The sequence below is a fragment of the Neolamprologus brichardi genome, chromosome 5, assembly GCF_056152115.1.
Source record: "Neolamprologus brichardi isolate AB-2024 chromosome 5, ASM5615211v1, whole genome shotgun sequence".
NCBI classification, from domain to species: Eukaryota; Metazoa; Chordata; class Actinopteri; order Cichliformes; family Cichlidae; genus Neolamprologus; species Neolamprologus brichardi.
The window spans coordinates 2,241,849-2,264,740 of record NC_142108.1 but is presented as its reverse complement, the minus strand read 5'-3'; the positions used below and the strand labels follow the sequence as shown (position 1 = coordinate 2,264,740).

General features: G+C 39.3%; 1 protein-coding gene across 2 annotated transcripts in view; it reads left to right on the top strand.

Annotated features, from left to right (window-relative positions):
- epha8 (eph receptor A8) overlaps positions 1 to 16,542 on the top strand; it is a 144,394-nt gene extending 127,852 nt beyond the window's left edge. Inside the window, exons 16-20 of one of the 2 annotated variants that reach the window (XM_006800191.2) lie at positions 2,344 to 2,553; positions 8,566 to 8,715; positions 8,820 to 9,010; positions 9,886 to 10,044; positions 12,657 to 16,542. In XM_006800191.2, the coding sequence (XP_006800254.1) occupies positions 2,344 to 2,553; positions 8,566 to 8,715; positions 8,820 to 9,010; positions 9,886 to 10,044; positions 12,657 to 12,771 (825 nt within the window). In that variant the 3' untranslated portion in view covers positions 12,772 to 16,542. Of the gene's footprint in view, positions 1 to 2,343; positions 2,572 to 8,565; positions 8,716 to 8,819; positions 9,011 to 9,885; positions 10,045 to 12,656 lie in introns of both variants that reach the window. The other variant, XM_006800190.2, reaches the window with a different exon arrangement.
- The last annotated feature ends 6,350 nt before the right edge of the window (positions 16,543 to 22,892 follow it).

The following is a 22,892-nucleotide window of genomic DNA, read 5'->3' as shown; positions in this document are numbered from 1 at the left end:
AAAATATGTATAAGAAAAAATAGAATATGTCTAAAAGTCAGGTGCGAGCATTAACAAGCAGGAAAGGCAAGATTAAACAAATAGGTTTTTAACCGTGATTTAAAAGATTGGATGGAAACAGACGCCCGGATCACAATCGGAAGGTTATTCCACAACTCTGGTGCAGCCAGGGCAAACGCCCGGTCACCTCTAGACTTCAGCCGAGATCTAGGCTGCACCAAGAGTAACTGAGTAGATGATCTTAATGCTCTGGCAGGAACATACGATTTAAGGAGTTCCTTAAGGTAGCTCGGTGCTGTGTTGTTGGTAATTTTAAACGTAAGCAGCAGTATTTTAAATTGGATGCGGTATTTTATGGGTAGTCAAAGGAGCTTGCAAAGAAAAGCGTCTGGACTTCTTTAAGTTACTTGAAGACGTTTCACCTCTCATCCGAGAGGCTTCTTCAGTTCTAAGGTCAAATGGTGGAGAGTCCCAGATATAAACCTGGTGGGAGTGTCCCCCCACAGAGGGACAAAAGGACCCCCTGATGGACCCCCCAAGTAAGTCCAGACGCTTTTCTTTGCAAGCTCCTTTGACTACGATGACCTGGATGACTGAGAACCTTCACAGACATATTTTATGGGTAGCCAGTGCAGGTCAGCTAGAACAGGAGTGATACAGGCAAACTTCCCAGTTCTGGTCAGAATGCGTGCTGCAGCATTTTGGACTGTCTGCAGTCTATGAAGGAGGGCAGAATGAAGACCAAAATGAAGTGAGTTGCAGTAATCCAGCCTTGAGGTCACAGCTGCATGTCCAAGAACTCAACCCACTGTAGCATCAGAAATAATATAGCAATAGACCAAACACAAAACAGCAATCATGTTCAGCAACTATTGAAATGTTCATGAAACTTTAAAGAAAAGTGTTGCCATTTGGCAACCATCTTGGTAATGCCTGGACAGTTATTGTGAAGCTGCTATCTTGGATGGGGAAAGACCCATAGCTGTCCTTTCAATGATCACTGGCACATAAAAAATGAGAGCTGATTTTTAAAATGCTGTTCATGCTAAGATAAATGTGTCTGGCTCAGTCTACATGAAACAAATTCCATCTTCAGTTTTTCTATGCAGTAAACCAAGAAAATAAATCTTTATCGTGAACTGTAACTGCGTGCATATATCAATGCAGCATTATAATTGTCTCATATTTTACCCAGTTTCTGTTATTGACTTCGTCTTTTTTGGGCAAAAACTGGACAACCACCATCTGCTCTGCTGTGAAATTTCATTATATATTTATGTTCAGGACTCGCCGAGTGCCAAAACTCTGTTTTAAAATGTCTCCAATAACACATAACGTGGTTGTGCAAATGGGTTTGTGCCCGGCTGTAAAGTGCCCCTGACACACACACACAGAAATGGAAAATTAAAATAAGGCTTTGTTTTTCATTTATACTCAAATCTAATTTTGAAGCAACCTATTCATGAAGCTTTGATTCACAACTTTCATTAGTTTTCTGGTGTTTTGTCAGTTTCACTTTGTTTCCCCTATTAACATTCGTCAGATGGCTAGTGAACCACCACAGGTAGGTTAGGAATAGATTTGTGTTTAGACACGTTGGATAAAACGTTTCAAAAACTGCTCGTGTGGCCTTTCAGATCATCTCTCTCACACATTTGGCCTCTCACCTCTGTGATAAGATTTCCATTGGAGTATGCCATATAGGGAAACACTACATACAGTGGGTTGGTATGAACCTAGCACTAACTTTACCAGTCATAGCCAGCAACTGGTGAACTTTTAGCACTTTAAACTCACCTTAATTCTCATTAAAAACACTGAATCTTGTGCCCTCATCAACATCTTTGAAAAATGGCACTGACAACACAGCAGAGATCAATTTGGTTGTTAAAATGGAAAATAAAATCCTATCTTGTGATGTTAGGCATTTTTTCTGTTGATGTTTGGTGTTTGCATGTTTCAGAGTGCAGAGACATTACTGACAGTGTGATGGAGAGCTGTTGCAAGGAGTTGAGAATAGTGTAGAGGAGCAAATATGAAAGTTTTCTTCAACATCATGTGTAGGTTGGTTTAACATTGTATTACATTGACAATGTCAAACAGCTCCTGTATTTGCTCATATGATAATACAGCAGATTATTACTTAAAAGCAAATCCCTGTCATGTTTTATTCTCTTATCTTTACTCTTTGCTCTATCTTGATTAAAATCTCTTCTATTATCACTGCTTATCTTCTCAGCTGCTATGCCATCGCATTATTTTATTTTTTTGATCTGGCCTTAATACTCTACCTCCCTGCCACTCCCTTCCTGATCTTTCAATTTTTTTTGTTCCTTCTTGCAGAGACACGATGGCCAGTTTACCATTATCCAGCTGGTCGGCTTGCTGCGTGGCATCGCAGCCGGCATGACCTACCTGTCTGACCTGGGCTACATCCACCGCGACCTGGCCGCGCGCAACGTCCTGGTCAACAGCAACCTGGTGTGTAAGGTGTCTGACTTTGGGCTATCCAGAGTACTCGAGGATGACCCAGACGCTGCATACACCACCAGTGTGAGTTTTCACATTGAGGCAAGCATTAATGCAGCGACACACACACACACACACACACACACGCATGCGGGTGCGATATTGTCTCCTATTAACTTTGCTGTAACACACAAAATGACATATGATTAAAGATGAATGAATGACATAATAATTACAATATTTGTATATTAACACACATAATGTAACATAATTTTACTAATCACTAGGAATTATCTTTTAACAATAGAACATGCATTTAACTTAATAATGTTTATTTTGCTTGTAAGTGACAGTGAAAACTGGAGCAGTGGAGCATAGGCTAATGGAGATCATAGATAACGGTTCACTTTTCCTTCTTTTTAACTTAGTTGTAGTTGTCTCATTCTAAATGTAAAGGTTTAACAACATAAAGCTGTTTATATCTGCAGCTTGTTAATACATTTTGTGCTGCCGTTATTTAAAAATGCTTCTGTTGTGCCTTATGGGAGAGTAGATCTTGCAGCTTTTAAAGAATGGGCCACACTAGCACCAACACTGATTCCTTTAAGGCCCCAGTTTTGTGTAAGTGCCCAAATAAATTGATGGAGCGCCTTTAATTGTGTTGCTCAAGGCATCAACTTCAGTAAATATAATCACATTCTGACCTTTAACTATCTAATGATAAATATCTATGCTACACTTTTATGAACACATCGAGCTTCTGAGATTATTATCACAGCATGTCTGTTCCCTCTCCACAACTGTAGAAAATACATTATCCAACACATCTTAAACTATAATTGTTGTTTAAAACCAACACACACACACACACACATGTATATATATATATATATATATATATATATATATATATATATATATACATACATACTAGGGGTGCAACAATACTCGTATTGAACCGTTCGATACAGTGCTTTCGGTTCGATACGCATATGTATGAACAATACAAATTTTTAAATTTATTTTATCAACTTTCTTTCTGACGATGCTGTCTGTGCTGAGCGCTCAGTGGATCTGCGCTCCACAGTGCAGCCTAGGCGGAGTAGTTGAACACAGATTCACTGGGCGCAGGGCAAGCTAGCGAGACAGAAGTTAAACTCTCCTTGCAACATGGCAAATTGAACCTCCCCCACCCTCATTCAGATCTGGCGTTTGGAACTATTTTGGTTTTCATGTGACGTATGACCCTGAAGGTAAGCACGTCATGGACAAAAGTAAAACAGTATATCAGATGTGACACGCAATGCTCAATTACATTGGTGGGAACTAGTGCGTTAGCGCAGTTAGCTCGTTAACCTGTTGACGCTGTCCAGCAATTTGCCGTGTTGTGGCGTTAACGTCATTTCAACGAGATTAGCGCTGACAGCACTAGTGGGAACACAACGAATATGACTGCACATTTACTCCGACATCATCCTAGTGCAAAGACAAGTGGAAGCAGACAAAAACAACAAGCACGCATGCTACAAACTTTACCCGAGTCATTTAGACAGCCGTTAGCACATGATTCTCCTTATGGGGACCTGATATGTTTAATATGCTGCTGAGAATATAGCCCAGAAGAAGCGTATAGTATAGCTTTTATTTTGGAAAGAGCCATTTCTCTGTAATAAACTCTCTTTTCCAAAGATGAGTGATTTCTCGATCAGATAGATTTGTTTTTTTATCCCTTTGTTGTTTCAGCAACATTAAATTTAAAAACTGTACATTTGAGTTAAAATATATATTTATAATTTTAATAAATGACAAATTAAAAAAGCATGAACATTTTTTGTATCGAAAAAATATCGAACCGTGACACCAAAGTATCGAACCGAACCGTGAATTTTGTGTATCGTTGCACCCCTAATAAATTTATTAGGGGTGCAACCCCTAATAAAGGGTTGCACCCCTAATAAAAAAAATGTTCATGCTGTTTAATTTGTAATTTATTAAATTTTCACGGCACATTCTGCACCACATCTCTGTGCGTTCATCATTTGTTTGAAGCCAGCTGTTTGAAGCCACTTTTCTAAAAATACGCGCTTCTATTGTGTTTCGGACTCCTTCTGACATTTCTTTGGAGGTGGAGGAAAACCAAAGTAATTGCTTAAAGGAGCTTCTTTGACATCTTTAAGAGTTCTAAACAAATGTCTGTCCTCCTCCTGAAAATCTTATGTATGCAAACACGCGTTGCAACTTCTTATCTTGTGCGCGTTTTTTATTTTGACAGCGAATGCGCACCTGCGGACCACTTATGTGCAGCCCTGGTTATTTAGCTCGTCATATTGCAGCCACAGAAATTCTTTTGTCCATGAAACCATAAAGCTGCACTTTCTTTTTGCCTTATAGTCTGATTTGTCATAACTTTCCCGTTTTGTGGTAAGCTTTTCTTTGGCTGTCACTTCTTCACCCTGACCTGTCTTATTTGGCTCAGCAGAACTAAAATATATATCCTGCTGCTTTTACACACGCACTCACATAATGCTCAGCGATTCTCTGCGCGATCAACCTCTCACATGTTTAAGCTGCAGGAGATTTCACTTGTCATGTTTGCATAGCAAGCTAACGATTGATAAGACGATGTCAGAGGAATTGGTGCGCAAATTATCATCACTCACCAATCAGTGCTGTCGCTCTCTATACACAGTTCGCGCGATTGCAAAGTGAAAGCAAAAAACAAGCGCAAATTCAAACGCGATTTCAATATGTCACATATTGACAGTGGCTCACCGATGCCAATGACATAATTACCCAGCTACATTTCCGAAAGAATGCAAAAGCATTGACATATATTTTTCCTTCCTACGATAGGCCGACGGGCAGGGCAGCCCGACTGGAAAAATCGCTAGCTGGGCTAGCGATTTTGCGAGCCCTGTATCTGATCGAGAAATCACTCATCTTTGGAAAAGAGTTTATTACAGAGAAATGTCTCTTTCCAAAATAAAAGCTATACTATACGCTTCTTCTGGGCTATATTCTCAGCAGCATATTAAACATATCAGGTCCCCATAAGGAGAATCATGTGCTAACGGCTGTCTAAATGACTCGGGTAAAGTTTGTAGCATGCTGCTTGTTGTTTTTGTCTGCTTCCACTTGTCTTTGCACTAGGATGATGTCGGAGTAAATGTGCAGTCATATTCGTTGTGTTCCCACTAGTGCTGTCAGCGTCATCTGAAATGAGGTTAACGCCACAACACGGCAAATCTCCGTTAACGAGCTACCGCGGATCTCCCCGTGCGTGGGGCTGGACGGCCAACACGTTAACGAGCTAACTGCGCTAACACACTAGTTCCCACCCTTGCAATTGAGCATTGCTGGCACATCCAACATACTGTTTTACTTTTGTCCATGACGCGCTTACCTTCAGGGTCATACGTCACATGAAAACCAAAATAGTTCCAAACGCCAGATCTGAATGAGGGTGGGGGAGGTTCAATTTGCCATGTTGCAAGAGAGCTTAGCTTCTGTCTGCTAGCTTGCCCTGCGCTCAGTGGATCTGCGTTCGACTACTCCGCCTAGGCTGCACTGTCGAGCGCAGATCCACTGAGCGCTCAACACAGACAGCACCGTCAGAAGGAAAGTTGATAAAATAAATTAAAAATGTTGTATTGTTCGATACATATGCGTACCGAACCGAAAGCACTGTATCGAACGGTTCAATATCAATACGAGTATCGTTGCACCCCTAATATATATATATATATATATATATATATATATATATATATACACACACAACATTGCTTTGTTCTGAGCAATAAAATATTTAATTTATGTATGGATCCTCTGATTGCTGTGTGCTTGACAAAGTACTCTTCATAGCGAGCAATTTGAACTTTATTCTTTAACATGATGCTTTAAATTTGTACTCAGTCAGTTAGCACAAACCACTGAATTTTGTTCTTTAAAAACATATCTTGATTATATGAACGTATCAGATAATTACAAGAATGAAAGTAGAAGCACAACAAACAAAGGCTGGAAGTTAAAACACTTTTATTAGGCGGTACAAATGGATTTTGAGTCAACTGAAAGAGCTACTTTAAAGAAAACTCTCATTTTAAACCAGTTTGAAACATTGAGAGTTAACTAAAAAAAAAAAAAGTAAAATATTCCAGTGCTTTCAGATCCAAATCTGCTTCAAACCCATTTGTCTATTAGTCTGTAAACTCACAGCAATCAGATTATAGACACCAAGGTGATTATGTACAGCATCACCCAGTGAAGGAGAAACTGATTATGAATCGTGATATACGGACATTATGGCGTCACAATAACACTTGATTGTAGCTGAAGATTAAAACATTACTGCTTGGAAATTGTGGAGGTATAAAGTTCTTCTATGGAGTCAAAGGTGGCAGCAAAGTAACTTTGAAGGAATTGGAAGTACGGAAACTTTGGCCTATTTTAAATGTTTAGCAGAACATCAAGTGTCTGTAATTGGCTATATTTGGTGAGTAACCTTCAGAGGCTTAAAATTACCCACAGGGAGTGATTTGTTTGTTTAGGAAGTGATGTATCCATTTGTCAACTTAATTAGGTGCTAGTTTAATATCAAGTACAATGCAAGTAGTTCACTTGCTAACACTTGCAAGTCTATTCTTGTCCTGAGAACATACACATACACATCGTTGCCCTTTAGTGTGTGCTGTTCTTTTCTGCTTTCATTAACATTTGCTGTTAAACAGTGAGCAGGCATGTAGCTCATTTATGAATCTGTTTTACTTTAGTAGTAATTTTATTTAACTAGAGGTTCTTTCCATGGTTAAAATGTTGCTCTTTTTATGTTGCTAAATCTCTTTTATTGATGTCATTACTGGTCACTTTTGATATCTGACTAACATCCTACAATACAGTGTGTGTGTGTGTGTGTGTGTGTGTGTGTGTGTGTGCGCCTTTATCTGTGTTTTCTTCCTATATTATACTGAAACCCTTAGCAGAATCCCTAATCACATCATCACTACTTTTTCCTTCAAAATGGTCACAAAAGGTGTTACTCATGACATGACGGCTAACTTTCATGTGTGTTTTAATATACATTATTGGTGCTGTAGGGCAGCAGTTCTCAATCCTTTTCTCAGACAAAGCCCCCAAAGCCTTGTCGGATAAAAACCACCAGTTTATATAACCCTATAAGTCTATTTTAACTAGAGGGTGGCTTGTCATTTCTGTTGTAGTTTTTTAGATTGGCCACTAGGGGGGCAATTATTATTTTATTTATTATTTATTTTATAATTTTTTATATTTTATTATTTATTTAATAATAATTATTTTGTTAGTTTGTTTACAATATGGACACTCTGCAATAATTTAAAAGTTTATTTTATTCACAAACCTAATTTGTATTTATTTTATTCCGAACAGAAGTGTTTATTTATTATTCTGAAAGCTCGAGACAGTGCCAATAGTTCAGTGATATTTTGTAAAATTACAATGTGCTTATTTTTCACTTGAAATTTTTTTGTGGTCATTTTTATTAAGATTTTATTTTTTATCGGCAGAGAATATAATAAAACCTGTCTTCCAATTCATTGCATTTGTGTGTGTGTGTGTGTGTGTGTGGTAGAAGTATCGTTTTTTGTACTCTGTATCGGCAAGTACTCAGATCCAAGTATCGGTATCGTATCGGTTTGAAAAAATTGGTATCATTGCATCCCTAATTTTAACCACTTCTATTTGTTTCACTTTTTCCTGTAAACTGTTTTCAAATGATCATTATGTAGGACTGTTAATACTTTACCACACGTTATTTAAATAGATCTGCTAAATAACTATTTTCAAAAATATACCAATTACTACTGCAAGCGATTGAAACTATGCATCTATTGTTTTAGCTAACCATGAAACTGATTTATCCGTTAATGACATGTTTACCTACTTATCTATTAAATTGACTATATTTAAACAATTTGGCAATAGCAGGATGTGTTAGGGTTGGAACAGGACACAGGCTCTGTGGACACAATGGCAGTGAAACGTTTAGCTCTGGATGTGGTCTTTCTTGCATTTTTTCTCCTCTGTATCCTTGCTTGAATCTTTTTGTCTTCCTGGCAGGGTGGAAAAATCCCCATCCGGTGGACAGCTCCAGAGGCCATCGCATACAGGAAATTCTCCTCCTCCAGTGATGTGTGGAGTTATGGCGTGGTCATGTGGGAGGTGATGTCCTATGGAGAGCGACCATACTGGAATCTCACTAACAGAGATGTGGGTGGTGTTTGCTGATTTACCATTTAGCGACCAGAGGTAATGTGATGTTTATTTTTATGCTACATATTGTTCATTATGCATATTCTGCTGGACATGTACAGGTGATCAAATCTGTTGAGGAGGGCTACAGGCTGCCTGCTCCTATGGGCTGTCCTGCTGCTCTACACACACTCATGCTGGATTGCTGGCAGAAGGATCGCAACGAGAGGCCCCGTTTTTGCCAGATAGTCACCGTTCTTGACAAGCTAATCCGCAACCCAGAGAACCTGAAGTCTATGGACACACTCTGCAGGTAGGTGGGCAACGGAATAAATCCATATTTGCAGTGGCACAACATGAGTGCATTATGTCACATGCCGAGGAGTCTTTTTGATTTAATTTGGCAAGACAGCTCGCCAAAATTTAATCAAATATTGGTTCATGTGATTAGCGGATTAAACTGCAAATCAAAGCAAGACACCACCTGCGAGGGCCTGAGAAGATGATCTCCAGGACAATATATGGTGACTGACTGTTAAGCTACTAAGTAACCATCCTGGTGTGGGAAGCAGAGTAAATCCAATCTCATCCCGCTGCTATCAAGCATGGGCGCGGTGGGATAAAGTTGCAGCCTAAAGTTTCCCTCAAAGTTGTCTGGCAGATGAAGCGAGCGGTCATGTTCGTTTTCCAATAAGCTCATCTCTGATAGACGCGCTGTGCATTAAGTAAAAGCCTCGCTGTGATATTGACATTGATCCATAGTGAATCTGGGAGCAGGTTTGAAAGGACACCCAGGCTAAAGCTAGACCTGTGTAAATTGCTCAGTTCAGATCTCAGGTCCTATGGAGTCAATGGTGCATGACACTGTGAGGTGAGAGAAACAGTAGGAATATTAAGAGGCAGAGAAGCAGTAGGAGTGTTAAACATTTCTCCCTGTGTTAATCTACCCAAAGCAGCCATCCTGCAACCACGGTCACCACCTCTTCTCAATCATTTTAACTGCTATCGATTTCCCGTCTCACATACTCGTGCATTTCAAAAGCCCCTTTTCCCTCAGGATTCTCCCTCTTGCTCACTTTTTGACTCCTCTCCTTTTCAAGCTGCTTTCAACTAATCTTTTTGTCTTCCGATACATCTTCCTGTCTCTTTCACTTCTGATCCACTGCCATCTGTCTTTATTTGCTGCAGTTTAAACAGTCCTACGCTGATGGAGAGAGCTATCCCTGACTTCAGCAGCTGTAACTCAGTAGACGAGTGGCTGGACACCATAAAGATGAGCCGCTACAAGGAACACTTTGCAGCTGGGGGGTACCACACTCTGGGTCACATCATAAGCATGAACCAAGGGTAAGCGCTTCCTGGGGAAGTCTCAGCAGCTCAGAGGCAGCAGTGAGCTGTTAGATGTAGTAAAATCAGCTTTAGTGCTGATTGTCAAGTTCTGCTTTGCAATTTTAACTTACTTTATGTATTTTATGACTATTGCTTCTTTTATTGATGTTGTTCTTTTGTAAGATGACCTTGAGTTTTTGAAAGGCGCCCTCAAATGAAATGTATTAGTAGTAGTAATAGTAGTAGTGCAGGTGCTCTACAATCTCTACCAGCTAATGTGAGAGAAAATCTCCTCACACAGACCTTAAACTGCTTGACAGGACATAGAATAACTTGTGCACAGAAAAGAGGTAATATATTATATTATACCACTTATTGATTATCATCTCCATTCTTCTGTCCCATGAGCCTCTGAGCTCAGTCGAACACATATTAAAACCTCCCACAGTGCTTTTCAAATCTGACCCAGGGGTCAGGAACTTATGCCACCCAGCATTCAAGCCTGTCCTTCAGCTAGCATCAAACTATATTAGCACAGATTTCCTATAATATGAAACTAAATCACTCAGACTCTCTCACATCAATTTCTTGAGTGTCCATTAGTGTATATCCAAAAAAAGGCCATCTCAAGTATGAGGCGTTATAATATTAGCAGCTGATGGAATTAGTCCCTTGTATAGTAACACGAGGGTAATGTCAGGCTCACTGAGCTCTGCCATCCATTACCTGCTCTGAGTGAATTATTTACATTAATACATTAATTTAATACATTGACTTACTGTATGCTTATATCTATACACACACACACACACACACTGAGGGGATCGAACTACCAGAAGGCAACATTGCAGACATAGAGGACAGCTACAAGTACCTGGGAATCCCACAGGCAAATGGGACCCATGAAGAGGCCGCTAGGAAAGCTGCAACCAACGAAGTACCTCCAGAGGATCAGGCAAGTCCTGAGGAGTCAGCTGAACGGTAAGAACAAGATCAACACCTACGCCCTGCCGATGATCAGGTACCCTGCTGGAATAATAACCTGGCCAAAGGAGGAGATGGAAGCCACTGACGTCAGGAAAAGGAAGCTCTTGACCATGCATGGAGGGTTTCACCCCGAGGCTGTACGCTAAGCGGAAGGAAGGGAGCCAGGGACTAATGAGCAGCACCACAATCCAGGATGAGACAACCAACATTCATGAGTACATCAGGAAGATGGCCCCAACTGACTGCATGCTCAGTGAATACCTCGGGCAGCAGAAACTCATGAATGAGGAGAAAGAGGAGGAACCATCATGGAAGGACAGGCCCCTGCACGGTATGTACCACCGGCAGATAGAGGAAGCGGCTGACATCCAGGAATCCTACCAGTGGCTGGACAAAGCTGGACTAAAAGACAGCACAGAGGCACTAAAGATGGCAGCACAGGAACAAGCTCTGTGCACAAGATCCATAGAGGCTGGTAGAGGACCCAAGTTTGAAGCATAAAGACTGCCCGCAGGGGCAAGAGGGGATTTTTTTTTTTAGATGGATGGATAAATTATAAACTGTTGTGTAAACAAGAAGAATGTAAAAAACTCTATATAAACTACTTTGTAATGTCATATCTTCTTTTATTTAATTTTAATATCCAAATTTTGTTGATTGGGATTCTGTTGAAAGTAAACTGCTGGTATGAATCCACAAACCGTTACCTCGGTCTGTAGGAAGTAAGAATGTGTGTAGTTTTCAGAAATCATCTAAAGCCTTTGTCCTTTACTGACGGGCACCAATACAATCATTAAAGTCTTGGGAGAAACTTGGTTGTGTTCCTTATACAAGGAAATAAATGCTATTATTTTTTAAATCCATAACATAGAAATAAATAAAACAGAACACCTGGGCATTGTACTTTTTGACCATATATAAAATGTACAAGTCAGCCTCCTTACCATTTTAATTACTCTTACACTGTTTCACTTCAGCAGGCAGCAAGTGAACAATCAGAGGAAAATCTTTCAAACACTGATACCTGCATTAAAGCAGCCTATTAAATTAATGGAATAATCAGTTACAATTATACTCAGATCTTCCCATGTCCTAACAGCGGCGCAGTAATGCTAGTGAGATATTTAATGACACACGTGTCTTGCATTTTTTCCTCTAGGTAAATACACTCATTTATACAGTTGCTTCAGACTCAGTCTTGACACTTAACACTCTATGTTACGCGTTACATGTTATTGTACTAAATTCAGTAATCACATTACAGTTATGATGTTTACTTCCATTGCAAAGGTTTGTAATTACCTGCAAGATGCCCAGGTCCTGTGAATAATAATCATCTGCCCTCCATCACAGTATGTGACAGTTGCTATGAGATGTTTGTGATAATGTGATTTGTTTTACCAAATATGGCGCTATGTATTATGATTAAACAGGTTGTTGTTGGTTTGTCAGATTTCAAAAGCTGTGCTGCCATGTTCATTTTAGAGAGAAGAGGCTTCGTCTTGGAAAACCTTCTAAACGAGCTGTAGTTGTTCAGTTGTTTTCCTGATCACATGTCATAAACTTTAACACACTAACTGGGGCCTGTAGAGTTCAACTTCAAATCTTCAAATCTGATTTGTTTTTGTGTGTGTGCCATATAGGGATATCCAGAGGCTCGGGGTGACATTAATGGGCCATCAGAAGAAGATCATGACCAGCGTCCAGCTGATGAGGGCGCAAGTCCTCAACAAGAGTGTGCCGTCGGTGCACGTATAATTCCAACGCCGTGGTTTCTCTGCTGAAATCTGGAAACCCAGGCTTCTAAAAGGTCACGAGGGACTCCACTGGAAATAAAAGGATCAGAAAACTGGGAGATGTTGGGAACTTTCCAAGACTTTTCTTCAAGAGATTAAAGAACAAAATGTGAAAGGTTTTACTGACAGAACAAGTAAATAATGACTTCTTTGGGAAAAGTCCAACCTTTTGTTTTGTTTTTTTCCCAACCCAATTAAATTTTCTGAGTTTAAATGTCTTGTTTGTAAATGAAAAGACTGCCTTAATTAGCACAAATGATTTTATTGTATTCTACAAAGAGAAAATAATTTATCAATCATGAATTTATCAGAGAAATATGATTTGCGGAACCAGGCAATAGCAAGAGTAGATGGAGTGATGTAGTAAGTGGGGGTGGGGGGTTTAAATGTTTCGATGGCGCTTGAGAAGCTTGAAAAGAATGAGGTCCACAATGAAGCTTGAGCCGGGACAAAAAAAAGTTGAGGAAAGTGAAATAGGGTTTACCCGAGTTGCCAGATCGCCTCCGCAGTGGAGAGGACCTATTTCACCCCGGGCTATTAATACCAACAGCAGGCACATTTCTCCACCGCCCAACCTTGATGAATGACCCCAGGAGAGCCCAAGAGCCCTCTGCCCAGTCTGAAGCTGCACGGCGCACAACTATTGTACTCGGAAGATGTGTGTGATTCAGTTACAGTGCACTTTATTCTACAATCTCTCTCTGTTGTAGAGGTCTTGCAGTTGTGTCACAGATCTCTTTGCAGCCACAACTACGACTGCAACTAGATCTCCCTCCAGTCCTTTCAAGAGTTAGCTGTTTTAAAGAATAATAAGGAAATAATGAAGTAAAGCATTAATAAACCCAAGAAGTAGACGAGAAATCTAACATTTATTGGGGTTATACAGTAAATACATTGCTTATGAGATTTATTTCAGTCTTTTCTTCACTGCGTCAGAAAGCAGAAAAAGAAATATGTTGAAATATTAGGCACTGTTATTCCGTGTGCATAATATTAAGCAATGCTGGCCATTTTTATGTTGTGGTAAATGGTATAAATCGGATGTATTTTAAGTATATTTGGGAATATTTATTCCAAGTGCACTGTCATCTGAAATTCATTTCAAATCAGGTGTAAATGTGACGCAAGATGAATCCGTTTAGTTTGTAATGACCTCGAGAACAGCAGGTTGATGAATTGATCTTACTAGTTGTGAGATCAAGCTAGTAAGCGTCGAACTGTTGCCATGCTAATGGTTTTAAAGTCTGTTTTCATCTTATTGTACGTTTCCTACAACATATGTTGTAGGATATCAAAGCAAATATTTCCTGAAACAAAACTATGTTTTATTGTTGCTTGAATGGGTCAGTGTGTCAAATTTACTGGAGTCTATAGGCAGAACTGAAATAGAGGTTTTAAACCTAGGATTTCATTAGTGGCCTGTAAGCACATGTTGTATATAAATGATACGTGACACTCATTGGTTTCTGAACATTTTGATGCCTCAAAGTTAGCATTTTGCTGTGTTGCTTTTGGAGCCAGAAATTAGAACATTTACATAAAGGGTTGTGTGGTTAAATAGAGGTTAAGGGTATTAGGCTTGGTTAGCGAGTTGCATTCAGAGAGTCTATGCTTGCAACCCACAGTATCTGCTAATCAGTAGCAGACTAATAAAATACTATAAGTTCCCTCAACAAAACTGGAGTACAAATTTCTTAGGCAGGATGTAAACCACAGCAGGCCATATTATTTACCAAATAACATAAAATGCTACAAAGGGCATCGACAGCACAAACATGGCCAAGAAGTCCAGTTCAATGAAAAAAATTAGAGGAGGTGAGGATTTACGAGTGTACTGACCGTACACCTGTAAATCAAAGTGGCTATGCCTCTAACATCAGTATCCAGATTAACACATTATGACAGGAGAAGCCGTCATAAAAGCACCAGGCTGTAAATTTACTTTTAGCTGTCCTAAAGCTGGGAATTCAACGTTCTTCCTGAGATATTAGAGAGATCCAATTTTTTCCAACTTCACAGTGACTTCAAATTTAATTTCCCAGAGGTTACAACTTTATAATACAGCAGTTATTTTTAAAAAATGTGTCCGTTTAAACCACTTCTTCTTATTTATATAGGTGGAAGGGTTATCTTTCACATGGCCTGCCAAGTTACAAGGCCATGAATGGATAAACCTAACTCTGGCTTTTTGCATTGAAGTGAGGCTTTCACCTGTAGAACAGCAAAGGAGTCAGCTGCAATGTGCTACCTCACCATTACATCTTACACAGTAAAACTATTTTAGGCTGCTTCCTTATTCACGAGTGATTACCATAGCGGATAACTCCATGTTTGATTTGGCAGAGGTTTTATACCAGATACACTTTCTGAAAAAACCCAAAGAGCATCCTCCCGGGACCAGTGAATCTTTGCTTTTTAGGTAAACATTTAAACCACTACACTATAGAGACATTGTTCCTTTTCGTTTTTAAAAAATAAATTTGTATTTTATTGCCAGTTCAAAGAGCTGTTAAGCTATGTTTAATGAAGGAGAGTGCTAAGCAGATATTTATCTGTTAGCAAGAAAAAAATCTACAAAATACAAAACAAGTTACACGCATTTGTGAAATAAATATCAATGTAGCACAAATTTATATATTTACCGATTTCTGTTTTCACATAAGAGAACACCTGTTTCCTGAATATGGGTGTCAGTGTCCCAATGTTAGCTAAATCTATTCCATGCTGTTACCACCATTACACACAACAAATGTTTGTAGTCCTGATCAGGTCGATCTCAAAGTTCCCCATAAATGACAATGAAAATTACTAAGCATACTGTACATTTTTATATTTTGTGCTTAAATAATCCCCTAACTAGTATTCCAGTAATAAGTTACTAGAGCTTGCAATTGAAATGAAATATTTGGGTGGAAATTGCAGATTCTGTATCTTCTGAATAATATTTTACTGGGTGTGTTACAACTGGAAGCCCTCATACTATTTTGGCAGTCCATAAACAAAATGCTACAAAGCGTGTTTAGTTCAGTGAAACTTACTCCTGGGATTGACATCAGCACCGACACTATTCAGTGCGATAAATCTGTATCCCAGCGTTCTGTCTTTCAATAATGGGATATAATACACATAAGCTACGCAGACTGTAAAATAAAGTGTTACTTCTGATCAAATGTGATCACACTGTTTACCTCAGTGTTTGAGGGAAAGGTTAAGAAGAACATGTAAGTAGAATGTTTATTTCGAGACACTTTGAAAAAGTACATAATCAGTCCTAATTTATACCCCCCCTCCCCCCGAGCCATCAGGAGAATGTCTTTTCTTGTGCACCTTGGTAGGTTTTTCCTCTAGATGGTTGATGTCAGTTTTTATTAGAAGAACCTCATGATATTTCATGAATATGTATTATAGTGGCATTTCACTACTGGTTTATTTTTCCTTTAGGATGCTTTTGAAGATACTGGACTGAAAACCCATATTTTATAAAGTTAGGATATGTTTTTGCTAGATGACTTGATTTATAATGTATACAGCAAGTTCAGTCACTGGAAGGAAGAAAAAAAATGATAACAACCGGATTTATTCACCTTTCATTATTTATTCATGCTCATTTGTTTTCCAAATAATACGAATCAGAGAGGTTTTATTACAGTCGATGAGTCATTCTTGTTGCTAATGATAAATCATTAATGTGCAAACTGTCCATAAATACACAATAAAGGAACGTTTGTCTGTGTGTGACTGCAACAATGATGTTGCGACTGTTTTTAACACAATGGTTTTTACTGTTTTTAATTGTCGCTGCACTAGCTTGAGTCCTGAATGTCTGCGCAACTTAAACTTCATCGGAGCTGTTCGTGTTTTTTCACATTTGTTGTTTTAGTCAAATGAGTCCAGAACATGAAGTGTGATGAGCAGTTATCACTTTCTAGTTATTATATGCTTGACTGCATGAGCTGAGGGACTTTCCTGCTGGCACTGATTATTTTGTTATGCAACTGTGATTGATTACATCACTGTCAGGCAGCTGACCTGGGATCTTTTAGATTAGCAAAGCTGCTAGTTGGTTTTCTACCTGCTTTGCTAGTATTAAAGACCTCTGAAAAATTATTTTGTAACTGTTGAAAACATGACTGGTTTTAGTAGATTTCTATTGAGAAATAAAAAATATCAATGTGACAGCATCCCATCCAACAGATGGCTAAAGAGCAGCCAATTTGCACTATGAAAGTGAAAACAATTACATGCTATTTTTAAATGTGACTAAGTTAAACACAGCATCTCTTGAGCTCTTCATTTTTACATAAGATTTGTGTGAAATATACTAAATGTATGTGAGTATATATATTTGAAATTTTTTTATTCCTTTAATTCACATTAACAGTCACATCAAGGCACTATATAACTGCAAAGAAAATGCCGTAGATTAACAGTGAGAAAACCCAAACAATCAGATGACTGAATATGAGCAGTGACGGTGGGAAGAAAAAAAAAACCTCCCTTTTGACAGGAAGAAAACTCTGGCAGAACCAGGCGAAGGGAGAGCCAGTCATCTACTATGAACGCTTAGGGGTAAGCGGAAAGAGAAGAGAGGGAGAAAGGACCAGAGGGACACTGTGGGTGACAGAGAGCTTGGGTTTAATAATTACCAATGATTAAATGCAATAGTGGTGTATAAATAGAGATATACACAGAAGAAGTGAAGAAGAAATGCTCAGTGTATCATGAGATGGACTGAGCATCAATAGCCCACAATGACACCAGAAATTCAATATCAGCAAATTCCATGTCAAATCATAACCTCATGGGGTGGTTATAGCTCAGGAGGTAGAGTAGGTCATCTATGAATCAGAAAGTTGGTGTTTCTATCCCTGTCTACTCCAGTCTGCACGTCAGATATCCTTGGGAAAGATGCTAACCCCGAGCTGCTCTTTGATGCAGCCATCGGATTATGACTGTGTGTAAATGTTAGATATAAAGCACTTCAACAGAAAAAGCATAGAAAAAGTGCTTGTATGAATAAATGAATGAGGTAAGTATAGTGTATAGAGTGCTTTGAGTGCTCAGGTAGAGTAAAAAAGCGCTGTATAAGAACCAGTCCATTTACCATGGCTTTAAAGACGGAGAGAGAAGAGATAGAGAGAAGATTCAAAAGATTTAATATGTTTATATGATATGTTTTGAGTTGAGCATTTACAAGAATACCATTATTGTTAGCTGTAAGGGATGTGCATTACCAACTAAAACTACACAACTGAAAATATAACATTATTATTATTAATATTATTTATTTATATGTGTTTTGAAATTTGTGGTGCCACAAACGTGAACTGTTAACTGGGATGAAAGAGTTGGAGAATTCTCAACATAGAGAGGTTTCAATGCATTTATCCAAAACAGAAGAACATGTTTTGTTACTAATGTGAGAAAATTAGCACACATCTGATATATTTTAATTGTACATAACGAGGCATGTTTTAAACCAGGCATGTAAAGTACCAATGGAACAATAGATTCTCTTCAAGAAAATATCATCAGCGATTATGTCAAAGGAAGTATAGTTAGGAGTGCAGAGTCTGCTTACATCAGTAGATCACGTGTGATTTTGACCAGGGCTGTCTCTGAAAACCATACTGAAATTAAGTGTTATTAAGGTGAGTGAGGTAAATCTGCATAGCAACACTTTTTCATACATTTTTGAAAGCAAAAGTAAACTAGCACTAGGACCATAATTGTTTTCACTGAAAGCGTCTGCACTTGGTTTCTAAAGAACTGGAATTATCACGGCTGTTTTGAGGGGTAAAGGAACAAAGCCAGTGATTAGGTTTTCCCTAATCTGTGTTAATGCCAGTAAAAGGCAAGAAACTGAGAGGACAAACTGGATTTAACCACATGAGTGGGAAGTGGGTTAAAATAACAAGTGGAAAGTTTACATTTCTTAATAAATTCCGATATTTCCTCAACAATCAGGAGTTTAAGCTAGAAAGAAAAGAAGGGGGATCATTCAATATATTACCTAGAAGACTCAGCTGTTGATGAATATTACTATTAAAAATTTGTCAAGTTGTCAAAAAATGTTGTTTATAGTAGAGAAAAGAGTCCAAGTATTCCTTTCACCAGACCTTATTAGTGTTGCATAATATTCAGGTTTATCTGTAGACACAGCATCCTTGCAGTGGTCAGTGTTGGGAAGGTTACTTTTAAAATGTATTCCATTACAGATTACAGAATACATCCCCCAAAATGTATTCTGTAACGTATTCCGTTACGTTACTCAATGAGAGTAACGTATTCTGAATACTTTGGATTGCTTATTATCATACTTTTTACAACTACATGATTGTACTATTGCTGTGTGATTAATTACTATTACTGAAGACTACTCGCCATACCAATACCAACTAGATTTTTAAATCTTAATATAAATGAGTAACAGTTGGGTGGACATTAGGTAAAGATGCATATTTTGCAGCGATCTCGTATAGAAAACTATTCCGCGCGTATATAAAACAGGTCCACGGCTCCAAACCGTAAACCATAAAGGGACCTCTGGCTAATACTTCGGGTTCGTGTTGGGCTCATAGCTGAAAACTAGCTTCACTTTGTTGTCTGGGTCAACTTTGCTAGCGAGAGACAGAGAGAGGCGTTGAAAGGCTGCTCCAACTCCAATTATTGTTTTTGGAGGAAAACACGAACATGGTGTACAGTCGAGTCTTAATAGCTTACTTACAACTGGGCTCGTCAGGCTCTCTTCTTGGCTGCAGTGGTTATTATTATATTTACATGCTTCCATCTCCCGTTTGTGCTCGATGACAGCTCGTACTTTTCCACTCTCCGTTTTCTCCCTGCCTTGCGCTCACAGACACTTAACTGGTATGACAGTCCATTCTCCCTGCAGCATTCTTTAGGGCTATGCCTGTAACACTCTGCCTATTGCCTTCATATTAAATAATTTTTGTGAATAATTTTTAAAAATATTTCTTCATGTCATTATGCGGGCCACAAGTAGCGGTGACATGGGCCGCGAGATTGAGACACAGACATTAGAGCCTCTTAATGCGTGTTTTGTTTGGGTTTGTATTCCGTTACTCCACAACACTGGCAGTGGTGCATGTGTTGATAATACATATCCTAATGAAAAACAAGACTAGCCTTTGTACAGAGGCGTTCTAAGCAGTAGTTATGTGTCGGTCGCGAACAAAACGGCTTTTAGAGCCGACCATTGACTGTAGAAAACATGGACGACGCGACACCGCCTCCTACCATTGTGCAAAAATGAAGCCAAAATACCCCGCTTGTGGAGGCTGCCATCTTGCAAATTTGGAGCCAGAGTCTGCGCAGTAGTGACTTGAGGTAGAGCGACTGTGTAACGCTCCCACCCACACACCGGCTGGACGTGACCGCAAACACGCCCCCCTACACTTTTTACGTAGCCCGGCTGCTCGAGTTTTTTTGCTGGTTTACCGCGACTGACAACTCGTTTAATTAAGGTAAATACAACCATGTCACTGTTATAAAAAAGACACACAGCTTATCATCTTATAGTTCTAAAATCACTCTGTTGTTAATTCGTTAGTTAGATTAGCCGCTAGCATACGCACTGTGTTGGAGGCTTGTTGCTAGCTAGTTAGCGATGCTACACACCTGCTACTCTTAATAGTCTTCAACACTTATGTTTTTTTTTTTATCCATTGAGATCAGCTGCACACTCCACAGAGGCCCAGAGTTACTGTTAATATCAAAAATATAATGCTGTCCTTTGAGATTTTAACATAAGACTGAGTGTAATGGATCTAAAACTGTTTAAATCTTCAGAGCCCTCTACAGCCTGGTAACATGGAGACTTTAAAAACGTCAGCAGAACGTTTCAGTAGTGTAGTCTAATTCGGTTTTTTTTCATTTAATAATAGAGTCCATATTATATCAACAGCTACATTCACCCTGGAGAGAAACTAGTGAGGGAGACCATCAGGACCAAGCTGGGTTTCCTGGGTCCAGAGGTTTGGAGAAACTTCTTGCCTTTCTTTCATCACAGCTGTCCTGTGCCAGAAGTCCTGTTGACCCGCTGTAAGAGGCGTCATTTAAGAAACACCAGGAAGACTGAAGCTCATCGCATTGATCAAGCAGGACTCATGATCTTCACCAGCAGCTCCCTCACAGGGAAATCTTCAGCACTCCTCCGTAGGCCCACCCCAGGAGATGGATAAACCCAGCATTTCATCAACACTGTAATGAGACCTTTGGTTTGTGTAATGTAATAAATACTCAGATACTCCCCAGAGGCTCCGGACTTTTACATAAAGATATTATATTCAGTCCTGTAGAAAGTTATATATTTAAAAATATGTGATCCTCTCTGGTTACTCTGGTATGAATAACTCTGAATCACTTTATGGTAAATAACACACTATGTGTAAAAAAACTGTGAAAAAATTCCAGATGACAAGTTTGTAGTTCAACATAGAAGTGACGACCTTTGACCTTCATCAGGTTTTATTTGTGTTAGAGAAAATCTCATATGCTCTTCATGCAGCTCAGTACATCAAGTGTTTAAAACGGAAGCTGTGCAGGTCTGAGATCAGCAGCTTTGTGAAACACCAAACTGAGGTCCTGTTAATGCTGATATATAGTGACACAGTTACATGAGTGATTAATCCTTTTGTTTTTTTGTCTTTAACTTTATCAATAAAACAGCTGCAGCTTTCACTACAGCACGTGTGGTACTTTAACCTTTGTACTGTTATCATCAGTTCATTTTGCAGTTAACATGTTGGATGATCTGTCTGCTGTCACTCGATGGGGCTGAGGTCTGAATCTGAGGGCAGCTCCTGTAATCACAAAGACAACAGAACCATCAAACTCAGATATAAATTTTATCCCTCAATATTGAAATAAAGCTGATTCTTCTGTCCTCACACACTCAGGATCTGAAGTTATTCTCTTACATTTTTTTCAGTATTACAGTACACTACAGTACTTTAATCCATAGTTCCTGATTAATGAGGAGTTACTGAAGTACAAGCTTTAAAAAAAATTGTTACTGTCTTTACAGATGTGGCAATTGAAAACATGCTGTTGTTTGCACATATTTAATATTCAGCTCTGCACAGGAGCTGAAGCAGGGTGCAGCCTGTTCCTTTTACAGTATAATACTTGTAATAAAAGTACAGTAACAGTAATTAGTGACTGAGCAGCCCAGGGCGTTTCTCTTGATTTCTTTAGTAAATTTATTCACCTGCACAGATTAGCTAAACGAACCCTGACAGCCGAGTGCTCATTATAGCTAGCTAGGTCTCAGGAGCTAGCTAAGGACGGTAGTTACGGATTAGCTTACAAACACATTTAACTTACCGAAAAAGTGCAGCGGGGCCTCAGGTCCTTCTGTCGGGTAGTCCAGTTTACTGAAGAACACCTCAGGCTGTCAGGTTAAAACACTCGGTCGTGTTTTCGTAGCGTAAACGCTGGGCGTCCTCTCAGAGCCTACGCTCTATCTGCTATTCGCGAACAGAGATACGCAAGTTTCTCCGTGACTGCAGCTGCCAGTCAAAGCTGTTATGATGACGTTTCACCCCAATTTAACATCACCGCGGTAGGAATTAGAATCAAACTTATGGGAAAGGAGACCCATTGAACATCAATCAGCGTGATGAGAACTATTGAAAACAAAAGAAAGAATCTTTGGAAAAAAATTATCTAAGGAGAATTAATTTATTTTAGTCTGACCCGCTAACATGGAGGAGGCGGGGTTTATGACCTATACTGCAGCCAGACACCAGGGGGTGATAGCGACGTTTTGGCTTCATTTTTCAGGAGCTATCAAGTAGTCCATGTTTTCTACAGTCAATGGAGCCGACTCTTTGAAGTGAGCGACGTGAGCCGTGGGTTTTTTTCTTTCTCTCACCCTCTCTCGCACACTTTTTTTCTGCTTCACTCAGCATGCAGCCTTGTGCTTTGCGCTGGGAAGAGGGGGGAGGGGCGGTAGTTACACTCGCAGTAGCACAGGAACAGAGCGGGAGGGAGAGACAGAGAGAGAAAGAGAGCCAGGGACAACAACGTCACAGTAGAAAGGTATAGTAATCATCCACA